Source organism: Nematolebias whitei, chromosome 2 (assembly GCF_014905685.2).
Source record: "Nematolebias whitei isolate Nwh7 chromosome 2, NemWhi1, whole genome shotgun sequence".
Classification (NCBI taxonomy): domain Eukaryota; kingdom Metazoa; phylum Chordata; class Actinopteri; order Cyprinodontiformes; family Rivulidae; genus Nematolebias; species Nematolebias whitei.
In genome coordinates this window covers 23752034-23768230 of record NC_056499.1, presented here as the reverse complement: position 1 = coordinate 23768230, position 16197 = coordinate 23752034, and the positions used below count along the sequence as shown (strand labels likewise).

General features: G+C 38.5%; 1 protein-coding gene across 3 annotated transcripts in view; it reads right to left on the bottom strand.

The window, feature by feature from the left end:
• Window positions 1-6902: 6902 nt before the first annotated feature.
• LOC119423493 (protein mono-ADP-ribosyltransferase PARP6) overlaps window positions 6903-16197 on the bottom strand; it is a 27261-nt gene continuing 17966 nt past the window's right edge. For all 3 annotated transcript variants that reach the window (XM_037690892.1, XM_037690899.1, XM_037690907.1), the window contains exons 16-23: window positions 13850-13898; window positions 13612-13724; window positions 12015-12087; window positions 10663-10732; window positions 10166-10245; window positions 9900-9963; window positions 8750-8834; window positions 6903-8173 (exon numbers count right to left, since the gene is read on the bottom strand). In XM_037690892.1, coding sequence (XP_037546820.1) covers window positions 8071-8173; window positions 8750-8834; window positions 9900-9963; window positions 10166-10245; window positions 10663-10732; window positions 12015-12087; window positions 13612-13724; window positions 13850-13898 — 637 coding nt within the window. In that variant the 3' untranslated portion in view covers window positions 6903-8070. The remainder of the gene's footprint in view (window positions 8174-8749; window positions 8835-9899; window positions 9964-10165; window positions 10246-10662; window positions 10733-12014; window positions 12088-13611; window positions 13725-13849; window positions 13899-16197) is intronic.

The following is a 16197-nucleotide window of genomic DNA, read 5'->3' as shown; positions in this document are numbered from 1 at the left end:
ATTAAGTTATGGTGAGAAGAAAGGAATAAGGAACTGGAAAATGCAAAAATAATAACAGAGAGGTTATGAGAACAAAATGTTGAGTTTGGTCTGTACATTTTGACAGGACAGAGTTGCTTTTATTCCATCAGTGTGCGTTTCTTTGGGTTCAGCAGGATGTCAAGTGACTTCAGGCCAGAGATCTAAGGGTGACTTTGAGTGGAAGAAGTGATACGGAAACAAACAAACAAAAAAAATCACCTCACACTGAGGAAAACCTTTTGCTTCTGCAAGCGTTCAAAATGTGAGGCAATCACTCAGTTCAGCTGATACAACAGCACACTAACACACATGCCTGTCAGAGGGAGGAGGAGATGTGTACAAACACAGACATGCACACACACATCAGCGATAGTCCGAGAGCAGGCCGCAAGGAGCCTGTCAGATTACAGAAGGGTAATTGAACGGTAACAGAGCACACGACAAATCTAGCACAGCTGGACTCCAGGGGCAGCTGCCACGGTACCAGAACTCTGGGGAAATTCAGGGTCCACGTTCTAGTGATTTGGAGATGGGGCATGTGTGTGTGCATGAGAGAAAGAGACAGAGACAGGGAAAGGGGTTGGCGTGGACAAAAAGAGAACACTCACAGCACAAATGACTAAAGTCACTGATAATTTATAGGCTGATGTAAGGGATGGATGGATGGATGGATGGATGGATGGATGGATGGATGGATGGGAGGGAGGGAGGGAGGGAGGGAAGGAAGGAAGGAAGGAAGGAAGGAAGGAAGGAAGGAAGGAAGGAATTTTCTGGTTGTAAAATTAAAATTATATTAAATTAAATTCAGTTTGTTTATACAGCGCCAAATTACAACAGAAGTCATCTGGACAGAAACATCTTTATTCTCATCTATTAAAGATGAGTAATATACAGTTCTAGCTTTACAGAGGGCTTTTTTATAAGTTATAAAGTAATCCAAGTTGAACAGTGAACCAGTCCTAAAGAATTAATAAAAGAATATTGAAAGAATGAATATTGTCTATCTATTTTTACCCCAGTTTTACACAAAGATTATTTCATGTTAAGAAATGACAAAGTTGTAACTGTTTTGTTCAAACCATTAAAAATAGCATAATCTGCAATCCTAAGTGATTAAAAAAAAGTCATGCTCAAAGTACATGATGGGAATGACTCTCAGCTACTACAAAAACTAATTTTAGCTTAATACTTGTCAAATTCGCTGATTTATAACAATTTCTTTGCTGGCTTATGTGAATTAGCTAAATTGGATTGACTCTAAAAGGTAACAAGTTGTGGATACACAACCTGCCCATATTTTGAAAGATCTACAAAATCCATCAAGTTCCAAATAAGAAATGTTGATAACAAACTCTTAGCAGTGTATGCCAACATTTCAGGGATCTTGTACAAAGAGTGGCCCTTAGCGTACATGTTAGGAATGACCCCCATCTACAACCACACAAAATCCCTCTGTTAGTAAATCTCACTGACTTAAAGCCACCTTTGTGCGTTCTAAAGTAAGTTGACTGCGGAAAATATCTTTATTTGGGTTGGCACCAAAGGTTAATGAGTTGTAGAGGCACATCTAATGATTAACTCCTGAAAGTTTTAATAAATCCACCAAGTTGTTTGCGAGATATTTGCTAACAGTCATCCATGGTCAAATTTAAACAAAGATCACGTGAAATCCGTTAGTACTCAGAATATGTGTTAGGGATCAGGATCAAATTCAGTGTAAACCACATTTTATCACAATAAAATTCAAAGGATTATAGCTATCTTTGTATTTTATGTAGTCATTTGGCTACGGCAGCCAAAGTTTATCAGTTCTAGATGTACATACAATTAACATTTTCTGTAAGTTTTTTTTTTTTTTTTGGGGGGGGGGGGGGGGGGGGGGGGCGCAAGTTATTCTGGTAACAGACACGTACACACAAGTGGTTAAAAACATTATCACCCTCCTCTGCCCTCAGCAGCAGGTGATTAAAAATAAAACTGGGTATCTGACGGACATGATTGTACACCTGCAAATGAGCATCCCTGATAGGAAAAAAGCTGACATATGGGTGTTGTGAAGGAGTAGAAGAGAAGCACATGCAGCACCTCATAAAGAGAGCAAGACAGGTGACAAATGAGTGTAGATCCCTCCCTCCCCCCAGTCGCCCCTCGATGGCAATGAACACTCAGTGTCATTTTATTTCCACATGAATAGCAAAAGGCAAGCAGACATGACATACAGAAAACACACATTATAATATTTACTGAATGAGTTAGGAAGAGGTGTGTGTGTGTGTGTCGGGGGGGGGGGGGGGGGGGGGGGGCAGAATTCACCAGACTTTATAGAAAAGAGATGAGTCTCTGGAAAATAACAAGCATTGTTATTCCAGTGAGAAAGATAATAGTGGAAAGGAAAGAATAAAGAGAGAGAAGGGGGGAAAGTGAAAGCAGCATGGATGGGGGTGGGGGTGGGGGTGGGGGGCTTAAAAATTAGAGAACGAGAAAAAAAATAAAGAAAGGAAGGGTGTGTGTGTGTGGGGGGGGGTAAATAAAGAAGGGAGAGAACAATCAGGTCTACTGGGTGTAAAGTTTCCCCTGGATATGATATGTGGATACAGGAATGTCATCAAGCCTGTGAAGTGGAAATAATAAAGAATTAGGATTGTCTCTGAAGACAAGAGAATTAATCCAAAATGAATTATGAAAATGGGGGGCGGGGGGGGGGGGGGAGTAGAGGGGGGATCAACATCATCTACTTCCTTTTCCTGTGCTTCAAGGCAGATAGGGGCCATTTGTGTGACTACAGTCAAGCCTCTAAAAATAAATTAATAACAAAGTCAAATAATAAAACCAATTCTCCTCTTAAACATAAGGAGATACTGACATTTTATTGGAGTGTGGGGGAGTGAGAGTACAGATGGGGGAAAAAAAAAACATTTAAAGAAACTGGGGGTGGGCACTGTTGCTACCAGGCTGCACTTGCTCTTTTGTTTCCCCGGTCTTTGGAAAAGATTGCTGGTGTTAAAGAGAAGATGCCGCTGAGGCCATTGTAGTAAATGCCACTTGTAAACTGCGGCGTGGAATTATAGTGTGCAGATGGATCCATACCCCTGAGCAAAATGTGGCCAAAAAAACTCGATAAAAAAAAGCAAAACAAAAATAAATAAATAAATAAAAATTGGGAGTGATAATTAAGACTTAGGGGGTGAATGACAGAGCCATTTGTGACGACGGAATATGGCGTCCCCCTGCTCTCTGGGAAACAGAAGGGCTCGGAGAGGCTCGGTGTCACAAAACATTACCCACACAGCTGTTGGCTTTATGAGCAAGCAATGGTTTACTCCTTTCCTTCCTCCTTCTCCCTCTCATCCTCATCTTCGCTCAGTCTCTTTCTACCAGCGTTGCTACCATGTGCTCCAAACCCCCTTTTGCCCTGTTTTTGCCATTCCAAAAAATCGCCATCACATTTGCTTTCTTTGCCTCATACCATCTTCTATTGCTTTTTATGAAAGAAGATATGAATTGTACTCCATCATTCAAATCATGGAGTAGCAGGAGGAGGCAGTCTGCATAAACACAAATACAGAGTAATGCCCCAGTTGAAAATTCAATAAAAAGCACTGACATAGAGAGTGCATGGTACTGTTTTTGTTGCTGTTGGTAAAGCTTGGGCTTACTTGGGCTCTTGACTGTAGAGAAATCAAGTTCTGATGTCTTTCTTTTATTGTTACTTGCTTTCATTTTATTAAAAAAAGGTATGCCATCCCTGCAATGATGATAAACACAAATCCCATTGCTTATTACTGGTAAGTTCAAAAGTGTTGTCTTTACTTATTTTAGGTATTTCATCAAACATCGTCAAATATTGGTTTCATTACCCTTAGGAAATTGATCAATGCTCAACAAGTGTGCCCAAAAACAAAATACCCATGCCACTTTGTGTCACGGTGCCTATCCAAGATTCACTTCTGCAAATTTATCCTCCTTAGTGAATAAAATGACCTGAATCTGACGTGTCCACCAAGCTCTGCCCTCCAGTATCTTTCCCCTTCTCTCTTAAGTTCATCTATCTCTCTGCCTGGCTGGCCGACCTGTCTTCTTGTCTCATCGAGCTCTTTGTCTCTGTCTTGGGAGCCTCCAAAGAGCGCAGAGCAAGTCTGCGAGTCTTAATTCAAACGAAACCCCTTTGCGCCCCGTTAAACCGCTGACCTTCTCTGTCACTCCTGTCGCCTGCTGCTGCCGCCGACGTGGGGCCTGAGTTGCAAGTTAAAAGAGCCCGTGCTCAATAAAAATGTGGGTGATTAAACAACTCCCTGTAATTGCTCTTTTGTGCAAGAATCAAACGGTCACACTTATTACGGAGGCAGGAGAAAGTGGGGGACGGGAGCAGCCGCCTCCGCTGAGGGCCAGACACCCTTGGTGACCCTGCGCCCTCCCGTCACTACTCCTTTATCTGACCAAACAACCACTGCATGGTGTGTGTATGTGCATGTGTGTCTGCCAGTGCCTGTGTGTTAAGTATGCAAAGAAAGCAGTTGAAACAAAAGAAAGAGCAGAATAACACCAGAGCTCCCCTCAGTGGTAAAAGATTTCACTACACACGATGTTTGGTTCAAGGCTGCTTGCACTCGTGAGCAACCAGCCAGCTGGCTTTGGTAACGGGGGACAAAGCCAAACCAGGGGACCATGTCCAACATGAGGGCTGGGTTTCAGAGATCATAGTAATTTGTGAACTATACATATCATCTGCTAGTCACATGCACACATGCCGATATCAGCACAAAAGGGCCAGCCACAGGCCCCGTCGGAGAGGTTGATCTACAAAAAGGGAGGCGCCCAATTATCGTAGCCACAATACATACACATAAAGTGCCTTTCAAGAGCCCATGAGTGCTTCAGCTTCCCTATGATTAAACCTGCTCTCAACACAGCCAGCACTTGTACACATCCAGGGCCTCGTGTGCCAAAATAGCTATCAAACAGGACCACTGCAGGGGTTTGAAAGTGGAGAGCTTTCTGTGGTCACAGAGAGCAAGAGAAACCAAGACGGGATGGGGAGTCAACAACTGTCAGTGGTTTCCTCTCTTTTGGACTGAAGAAGGCATATTATTACTTAGTATAAAAGATTGAAGATACTAGTAAAATACAAATAAAATTATATTGCCAGTAAGTACCTATAGGTGGAATCTCAAGTAGGTTGGCCTCGTAAATAAAGTCAAGCACTTCTGCAAGTAAAAGCTGTTCACATTTTAAATGTTAACTTTGTGTGTTTCTTTCTGTTTGATTTTAATGTCAGCAGAGTATCAAGATGTGCAAAAAGGCACAGATTGTGCATGTCTATAGTGTAACTTTTTTTTCAACTATATGATAATAAATCCAGCCTTAGCATGTATTGTAAAACCTATGGTAAAATTTAAAATCTAGTGCATCCAGAAACTGTTACCATGTACATTGCTTCATGTTTATAATACATATGAAAAAATCCTTTTTGTTATTGGTGGAAATAAAAATGTCCCATACTTGAATTGAGCCTGTGTGCTTTTCTGTAAAGGAACCCGGGTGAAATGAACTGAATCACATAAAACAGCAACAATTTAGGTTTTACAAGCAGACATGACTGTTCCATTAGTTATTTCAAACAAATGCTATTTTGTTGTCCTCGTATGAAAAATGAAAGCCTCGATTTCTCAAAACTTACAGGAGAGAGTTACAAAGAAGACAAAAAGAAGTTTCATTTGATATTTTTTGGCTTCAAGCGGAACAGAGATGATGTGTGAAGTTGTGTAATAGTGCCCCCTTCTGTCTAAAACAAGAGCAGGAAAAAGCTCAACAGCAACATGTTCAGCATCATGTCCACAGTTAATGGTCCCTCTATCAAAACAAATATCAAAGCACACAAGACTGTTTGTAAAACTGTGCAAAATCAGGCTTTATTCTTGTTTTCTCCTTGATTGCCGCCTTTTACCGTCACAATTACCATCATTGTCGTCAATGTAATCTCAGAAACATTTCCAACCGGACATACGGAACTAAAAAACCTTACAACTCTTAGCAGAGTCTGAGTCTGCTGCACAAGCCCATCATGTCCATGTCTTTCAGGGCAGAACTTTTCAACGGGGTCTCCAGGGTCCATATGTACAAGTTTCCTTCTTTTTAATAGCTCACTGTCCATTTGGCAGAGTTCAAGATCCAGGAGACGCTGAGAGTCCATCTCAGTACAGACATACTGTAGTTGAGATGTTGGATATAATAGTCTTTTGGCCTCCTTAAATAGTTACGGTGTGGTCTCTTTTCTTCCACTTCCTGTCAACTGCAGGTGCAAGGACAGTCGATTTCTCCAGTTTAGGCAAATGTTGAATAAGTGCAATGTCTAGTATAAGGTCTAGAAAATGAAAATACAAAGCCGCACACACAAACACACCCACTCTCACACCCACTCTCACACTCACACACACATACCTGTACATACAACATACTTTGCATTATTGAAAAAAAAAAAAAAAAAGCTATACAAGGTTGTTCGTCTCACAGATGAAAGCAGAAAGTTCCAACTCGGTGACTCTAGAATCAGATTTTTTGTACAGTGGATTTTAGATTGTGGATCCGTCAGTTTACATCATTCACAGAGAGAATCATATGAGGCAATCCAAAAATGAATTTAAATGTGATAAATTACGACTTTGAAGAAAATTAATGATGGAGCACGGCAGATTAAGGTTGTAACTAAACAACAGAGTCAAACCAATCCTCTTTTTATTTATTTAATTAAATCGGAGGATAGTGTTACTAAATCTAAAAGCTACTGGCTCTGATCCAAAACAGTCTGGTTCTGATATTTCACCTGTCATTATGCTTTCTAAACAACTGTTTTATTAGCTCTTGCAAACCTCAAATCCCATGAGACAAAGCGCTTGTGCAAAATAAATAAATAAATAAATAAAAATATTAGAAGAGCCTGATCTAATAAAAACATCTTTTTTTACTATGCAAAGACTCACTCTCAGTAGATCTCAGCAGGATCTGGTTGTAGCACCAACCTTTGATATTAAATTAGATTGTTAAAAAAAATGAGCAAAAATTTGCAAAGGCTTTGAACACAGCATCTTTCGTCTCTTCTCTCACTAGGAAATAACAGCCCTCCATTGTGAGGGGCATGAGTTGAATCTGCAAGAATCTAGTTACATTCTGGAGCTTTTCCTGCCGTTTAACATCCCATAACTCCAAATGCTTTGAATTAAGAAAAGTTCCCGGGATGGGAAGTAAAACATCTTCAATTACAGAATAGATTGATCATTTTGGGGGGTTGATATTACACCATCAATCAGACTTTTAAATTGTTCTGATTCCTTAATGACAAGTTTGTTTGCTTTTTATTATAAAAAATAGAAGGTATATTTTATGAATGTTATCAAGAAGGAAGTTCACATATCGTGAATAAATGGAGTTCCAGCTACGCCTTTCTAGTCTGAATCAGTGTACAAGATCAAAATCATATATGCTTGTACATGTTACAGACCTTAATTCATATCATGAAAATAAACAGATGCAAGATGATAATGTTTCAAATACAACAAACTAACTAAAGTTCATGTTATCTAATACCAATGTTGATTAGATGAATATTTGTTTGATTACATATTCACAAACAAGAAGAAAAATAAAGATAATTTATCCCACAGAAGCAGTAACAGTAATCAAATAAAATAAAATAAAAATGGAAAAAATAGCAAAAATGTCAAGGCAACCCAGAAGATTGTGTGCATGAGAGTGGATAGCAGCTCTGGTGACTCACCTAACGGCTGAAACAGCCACAAAATGAGAAAAGCACATTTAAATCATAAATTAACTGAGGGTCAAATCGACATTTAAAATGTAACTGTTAGGTGGAAAGAAATGCAGGAGATAGAGGAGGAAAAACAAGAAGACCAGATTAAAAACCATTTTGGTAGCGATGTGCTCTGACGCTCCCTCCCTTATCCTTCAGTGTCCGGCATGAGGACAGCTCACCCAAACATTTGCTTCCACTCTCTGCCTGCCTGTGAGCCTCCAGCATCTGCTGGTAAACCTCCATTAGCTCGAGTAGATTTGCGTTCCAATCACTCGCATTATCTCCTTCTGCACCTTAGGCTCCTGGGTGTTGATGTTGGCATCTCCTACTTGGCCATCCTCATACCTGCAAATATACAGAAAAGGTTTGTCTCTTTCAAAACGATAATGTTTTATGGATTTGTTGTAGTATTTTTTTTCTTACTTTTGAATGATGCAAAAAAATAATACTTGGGGTAGGCAAAGATTGTATTTATTCCTGTTTCATCACAATAATAAGACTATACTATTAATAAATCTATGTTTGTTGGTGATATAGTTTCTATCAAATGTTGCTGTCTTCAGCAAAAATGTGTTAGTTTGATTATATTAACAGTAAATTCAGTTTGTTTGCAGCTTATCCTTCAAAAGCTCTTTTTTTTTTTGCTGTGAAATATGGAACTCAGAATTTCTAACCTGCAATACATCTTTTTGTGTTAAACGGAAGCATCACTCAAAAATCAGCAGAGTAAATGATGAAAAACCAAAAACAGCAGCGTGTTCAACATTTTTTTTATTCATACACCTTCGTCATGTGTGCTGAAGCAGCTATTAAAAACAGGCAACAAAACATTTTTTTGCTGTGATGATGAAAGTAACTTCTGCTGCTGTATTTTAACTCAGTGCACATTTACAAGGAGGTGAATGTGAAGGAAATACTCACACAAAAAAGAAGCGAGTGCAAACATGATCGGACACCGGACACACCCAGATGTTACCATGTTTCTGCAGATCTTTAGACGTAATAACTGTAAAAGGAAAAAGGAGGTGGAAGTTGAATTGACTTTTATTAACCTCAACTGTAGCTCTGCAGCACTTTTTGTATCAGGCATGAGAGTAAATGCACTGCAGTAACTCCATTGCTGAGATAATTTATTTTTCATGATCATTAAACAGAACATTTACATGTAAGAGTAAAAAAAGAGTTTACGCCTACCTTACTTATTTTAAGTCTTATTAAATCTGTTTTTTTTATTAAAAATAACTGCTTTCAGCAAAAGTCAAACTATGTTTTCTAATTGCATGTCTTATACAATAACCACAATTGTCCTTCGCCAAAGAGATGTTACTATATGTATAATTCAATCAAAGCCAAAAAAATTACTAAAAGGCCTTGTACTTTCAGTTCGTAAACTACTTTTTCACTTTCAGTTCATAAACTACCTTTGTACTTTCAGTTCGTAAACTACTTTTTCACTTTCAGTTCATAAACTACCTTTGTACTTTCAGTTCATAAACTACCTTTGTACTTTTAGTTCATAAACTACCTTTGTACTTTTAGTTCATAAACTACCTTTGTACTTTTAGTTGATAAACTACCTTTGTACTTTTAGTTCAAAAACTACCTTTGCACTTTTAGTTGATAAACTATCTTTGTACTTTTAGTTCAAAAACTACCTTTGCACTTTTAGTTCATAAACTATCTTTGTACTTTTAGTTCAAAAACTACCTTTGTACTTTCAGTTCATAAACTACCTTTGTACTTTCAGTTCAAAAACTACCTTTGTACTTTCAGTTCAAAAACTACCTTTGCACTTTTAGTTGATAAACTATCTTTGTACTTTTAGTTCAAAAACTACCTTTGTACTTTCAGTTCATAAACTACCTTTGTACTTTCAGTTCATAAACTACCTTTGCACTTTTAGTTCATAAACTATCTTTGTACTTTTAGTTCAAAAACTACCTTTGTACTTTCAGTTCATAAACTACCTTTGTACTTTCAGTTCATAAACTACCTTTGTACTTTCAGTTCATAAACTACCTTTGTACTTTCAGTTCAAAAACTACCTTTGTACTTGCAGGTTATAAATTACCTTCACAAAGGGCGATGCAGTTCAAGTTTCGACTTTGAAGAAACCTTGATTGTATTGGACGACTCTGATGTAAAAGATAAAGAAGTCAGTTATAGGTTTTTAAAAAACACAACAAAGAAAAGCTGAGGAAACTAGAGTGCAGCATCACATTTTTCTTTAAACATTTACAGACATTAAAACTGTTTTTAATGTGCCAGAAGATAATTTAAACACATGGGTTAGTGTTTATTTTATAAGGTACAATAAGGCTACACTGTGTCCCCCACCTGTGGTATGGTGTTCATGCGGTTGTAACGCTGCACTAGCTCATCTTTGGTGGGCATGCGGTGCTGTCCTTTCCCCATTCCTGTAAAAAGCACCACAAGACCAACAGACCAGGACTCTGAATTATTACTCAGATGGAAATACAGCAATATGAGGCACATGGTGGAGAGGTGATGATGGAGTCACCAAAGGAACAGACCCAAACCCAGCAACAAGCTCATTTCACACAGCCACAAAATAAAGTTCAGTACGGCGGGTTATACACAACACAACCCACACAACCCAACAAAAAGCAAAATGAACAAACATCACATTACAGATGGACAGAATAAAACGAATTGACTTGTAAAAAATAAAAAATAATTAAAAAAAAAGACATACTCCAAGTTAGTAATCAGACCATGTTACAAACACTCTGGGTGATCATGGTAAAGATGTTAAATTAAAAACAGGAAGTGGTTGTAACAGGATCTTTGAGCGAGGAAGGAGCTTGTCCTACCTGAGTATCCAAAAGATATGCTGGAGATGGGGCTCAGATAGATGCCCTTTCCATACGCTGCCCCGTGCAGCTTGAGATTGAAAAGAGCAGGAAGGAAGGAAGGAAGGAGGGAAGGACGAGTAACTAAGAAGTTGCATGGGACAGCCTTATATTTACACAAACACACCAGTTACCTCAGTAGTCAAACCAAGGTTAAGCCTATAGGTGAGTGAGTGTTCTTTACGTTTCTGGAAAGTTGTTTTGTTAGCGTTATCTAAGTCAACATGTAATGCTTTTGAATTGCTGTCGAAGAAATGCTTACATGGCCACTCTTTGAGAAGTACGCTGTCATGAAGGCAAAAACAAAATGTATGGGGCTGGTGGAAAATCATGATGATCCAATTAGTATAAAACAATAATTTAAAAAAAATGCATGAAAACATCAGCACAAAGAGCTACTGAACGGTTTCGGTGTGGAGGTAGATGTCACGATATGGCAGAAAGAACAAAAATCAAAAACAGAAACGAGTTTTTGCATGACGTAATGGATGGAGACTGAGGCAGACTCAGCCCCTTCTGCTCTTGTATGACAATGAAGAAGGAGTTCTGAAACAGGGAGAGGAGAGGAGTAGATGAGCACTGAGCTGAAATCAAAGATGGAGAGTTCAAAAAGTTGGTGAACAAAGACGGCACAAATGAGACGTATCAATGGGATAGAGCAATCGTGACGGGCGTGAACAATTCAATGAGGGCTGAGATTTCTAATTTAATTGTGTTTAATCTATTTTCAGGATATGCAAGTGTATCTCCAAGCAGTCATTATCAACGCTACTATGCCAACGAGACAATTCTGTGCTTTCTCTGCTGCACGGATACAACTTTGGAAAAGGAACTGAAAGTTAAAGATGAATACAGGAATAGGCTTTAGTTAGTTAATTATACTGAACAAGTTGAATAAACTCTATTGTGTGATTTGTTCCTGGTTTGAATGGATAATTAGTTGTGCAAGATAAAAACTTTCAAAAGAGGCACTACTCATCACTTCAGAGCAAGTCTTTTGTATCACTTGGCTTCAGACTGTGCTTAGTGTTCTGGGGATGGTGGTGTGGGGAGGTTAACCCTCCTGCCATCCCAGCTGGCAATACAGCCCACTACCTAACAGGGTGGAAGTGTTTGCTGATGTCAGCAAAGGCCATAAAAAGCAGCCGATACTGGCCAGAAAAATCTCCTACTGTGTTCTGTTCACTAAAATGCCAGGTAATGCTGGAATCCATTAGAGCAAAAATGAACTAAACAGACAGAAGGCTTGCTTTGTGCAAGAGGAAATTTGGCTTTTAAAAGACAACGCATCATAAACTACCAGGGTTACATACCTGTAGTTTGGTGTAGGAGGCATTAACCAGTCCATTCCTCAGAACAGAGTGCCAATTCTCTATATGGGAACCACTAAAAGAGAGAGAGAGATAATAAAATACAAAACAGTGTTCTGTGAGTTAAAAAAAAAAAGCCTGTCTGGATCGGTGCCACCACGTACAGTATGTAGTGGCCCCATCCATGCTAAAAATAATAAAAATTTTAAAAAAATTGTGAAAAATAAATTCTCACTAATTATATCTTAAATGCTAAAAGCTTTTTCTGTTTTGTTTTTATATCTTCTTTCTTTATAACCATTCATCGATGAAGTCATGAAGTTTGTTGTGAACAACTCATGTGTCCCAAGACCTGACATTTGATAAAAGCAATGAAAAAGAAACATATATATATTTTTTTTGTTTGTTTGTTTGTTTGTTTGTTTGTTTGTTTGTTTGTTTGTTTTTTTGATCAGTTTATTTTAAGGATTAATTAATTTATCAAAAACGTGCATGTTAGAGTGCCTTCAGGTCCAGGCCTCCCTTCTAAAAGAGATCTGTGATCTCAGTGGGATTTGCCTGGTTAAACAAAGGTCAAATAAATAAAAAATAAAAATTAATGATTTTATGAAAAGGACAAAAAAAAATCCAAAGTAAGACATGTATTTTTTCTTAATTTTGTTCAGCATTTTGTTAAATATATGAGACAAAAATAATTCACAAAGAAATAAGAAACAAGCTGTTTTTTTGACAATCACAACACATCTGCTGAAGTCATCTATTTATAACATTTATGCAAAAATATTTGAAGGCATCCCAGTATATTCTCTCAGTCCTTCAATTATATGTCATTTATTATTGGGAAAAGATGCAGATCAAAGATGACAACCCATCACAACTGACTGATTCTCACAGAGCTGATATCTAGACTGTAAAAATAGTTTTATGATACTATATTTAGCATAATTGGAAGCATGTTTTTTATTAACCTTCACACAGTGAAAACGCATCTTCATTTTACGCGTTAATTACTGGAACATGGATTTTCTTCTTAATTTTGCAGTTACAACAGCGCATGTTTTTGTTTTGTGTGTTTCTGTTTATGCAAAAATAAATCGAGGGAAGCCAGGTTGAATTAAACCTTTGGCATGTTTGGGTTGAGAAATTATAAATCAGAAGCGTTAACCAGCAGCAAAGGGAGACTGTTAGCACTGCTTGTGCATCAGTCGTACCCTGCCAGCGCCCAGATGGGTCTCGTGTATCTAAAAAAATCAGCAGAGCCCCATCTGCTATGATACGAATCTCTTTCACACATTTATCGCCGGCTTCACACGCTGGCTAAGAAAGGTGCTCTCTGTCCAAGCGAACGGTCACTGCTTTGAGCTTCAGTTTGTGATGGTACTATCAAAATAAGACCTGAACAACTTTGTCAGGTGTTACACATAAACATAATCATGTTGGTCATGAACTAACGCTTTACAAGAAAATTATTAATTTATCTGACTGTGTTCTCCCATCATACTCCAAGGGATGTGATGACCAAAGACTGCTTTGTGGTGATCTAGAATACACAATTTTATTTTATTTTAAACTATGGTAGTTGATGGGAGGTGTCACTCACTGGAAGGCAAAAGTGCTGCCGTAGAGCTTCTTGGCAGTGCGAAAGCGAGCTTCCTTGGCTGGGGGGCTGCTGAGCAACAGGAACTGGTGGGACGTGTGCATAAACTTCAGTTGCTATACAAAATAACCAGAGAACCAGACAGAGAAACAACAAAAAGAGAGTGAGATCGGGAAGGTAAAGCTGCGTTCCAATTCTTATTTGATTAAAAAGGTGAGAGGATGATGGCCTCGACTCTTACCCTGCTGAGGGGCAGCTTCACAATATGAGATCTGTTACTGGAAATTATCCTGCAAACACACAGAGAGGGAGGGAAATAAGTAGTGGACTTATTATATATAAACCTATATATATATATATATATATATATATATATATATATTCTGTTTCCTGCCACAGACAATAACGTTTCAAAAACAGTGACAGAAAAAAAAACTTTGCTATGGGAAATATTTAATTAAGCAGGCCACATACAGAAAGGTATAATTTATCAACTGATAAATATATTTCATTACTGGTTTAAAAAAAAAATGTTTTAAAGTCTAATTTTACTGTCAGACAGCATGGTGGTGCAGTTGGTAGAGCTGCCACCTCTCAGCAAGCAGGTTGGCCTGGTTCAAATCCTGGCCAGGGGCCTTTTTGGATGGAGTTTGCATGTTTTCTCCGTGCATGCGTGGGTTTTCTCCGAGTACTCCGGTTTCCTCCCACAGACCAAAAACATGCATGTTAGGCTGATTGGTAACTCTAAATTGTCCCTAGGTGAGAGAGCGAATGGTTGTTTGTCTCTATGTGGCCCTGTGGTGGACTGGAGACCTGTCAAGGGTGTAATTCATGTTTTTAATTATACCTGAAAATATTCAATGATGGCTCAAAGAACACAAATGGGTGGGTGAGTAAGGATTTATATACCAGAGTTTGAAATTTGCATTTCCAAACAAATAGCATATCAATGTTCAGTTTTCACAGCAGCTATGGTAGCAGTAATATTAAGCCTTCAGTGGATAGAGGAGGTTGGACCAGACAGGGTGGTGGTATGTAGACTCAAAGGCTGTTAGAAACCCTGCAGTCTAAATGAAACAGCAGGAAAGACCCTCTTTTAAAAATACAGTACAGTTTATTCAGGTTACACAAGGGTGGTATGGATATTCAGTTTTGTTGGGTGCCAGCTCATGAAGAGGTAAAAGAAAATGAGAGAGCAGACAAACTTGCTAAACAGGCTTTGAAGGGTAAAATAACAGTTCCTATTCCATTAGAGAGATGCTAAAACAATAATTAAAGGGAAAGAAATGTGAATATGGAAGAAAAAGTCAAACAAGTACAAAAAAGGAAGCAAATTATTCAATATACAAAAATCAGTAACAATAAAGAATTATGGAGAAAGAAGTAGGAGAGATATGATAATGATGCGACTGAGGGTAGATCATCTACCCATCCATCTATTATCTTTTACCCGCTTCTTCCATTTTGGGTCACGGGAGGGTAGATCATACTTATCTAAACAATTCAATGTATATACCGGTAATGGGGAGAAAGAATAACAGCAACTGGGAGGAATGTGGGGAAATAGAAAGTGTGGAACATGTATTGATGAAGTGGTAAATACTGTATATAGGGGAAAGAGAAAGTTTTAAAGAAAACATTAGAGAGGCAGGGAGAGAATGGAGTTTAAATGGGATTGGGAATTAAGTCTTATTAGAAAAATATTGTTTAAATATTTACGTCACATAATTCCATCCATCCATTATCTTTACACACTTCTTCCTTTTTGGGTCATAGGGATCACTGGTGCAGAAGGTGGAGCAGTGGCGCGCTCATGAGTTCATGCCAAGTTCATGTGCGCACCACTGCTCCAGCTCAAATACGCCGTAAAGGAAGTTATTTTTCTTCTTTGGTGTTTTACGGTGGATTGCATCCACTCTGTTGCATTACTGCCTCCTTGAGACGAAACCCTGAGCCTACATTTCCACAAAGGAAATTTTACTGACGTGAAACGTAAATCTGTCAATCTGCGGTCGAGTACTCAGTGGCTTTCTCAAGGATCTGGATGCGTGACACAAACAACTGAATTTTGGAATTGAAATTGAATTATAGAACTGAAAATGAAAGTACCATATTTTCCGCCGTATAAGTCAGAGTCAGAGAGGTTTATTTGTCATACACACCACACGTGATACATGAGGTGGGACAAAAGTACACAGGGTGCCAGTTACATCCAACAAAAACACAAATTGTAAAGTCACTCCGGCGTATAAGTAGCACCAGTCCAAAAACGTCTCATAAAGTGGAAAAAAATTAGTCACTTTGCCGTATAGGTCGTATTTATTATGCGTCACCGCTGACCCCTGGGAAATGTGGGCCGGTGTTGTGCCAAAAATCGATTGGCTGCCAAATGGCAGCTGCAGGAGTGTGCACGGGAGAACTCGCTGTTGCAGTTCTTCGAAATTTAACAAGATTAACAACTAAAAAAAAAATTGTTTGTTCAATATTACAGCAAAAGTGTGTCTCAGTTTAACTTTTCCTTAATAAATGCACTTTAATGATCAAAATGGCTTCAATTCGCCTGGGCGGGATGGCAAAATGAAGCTGTCC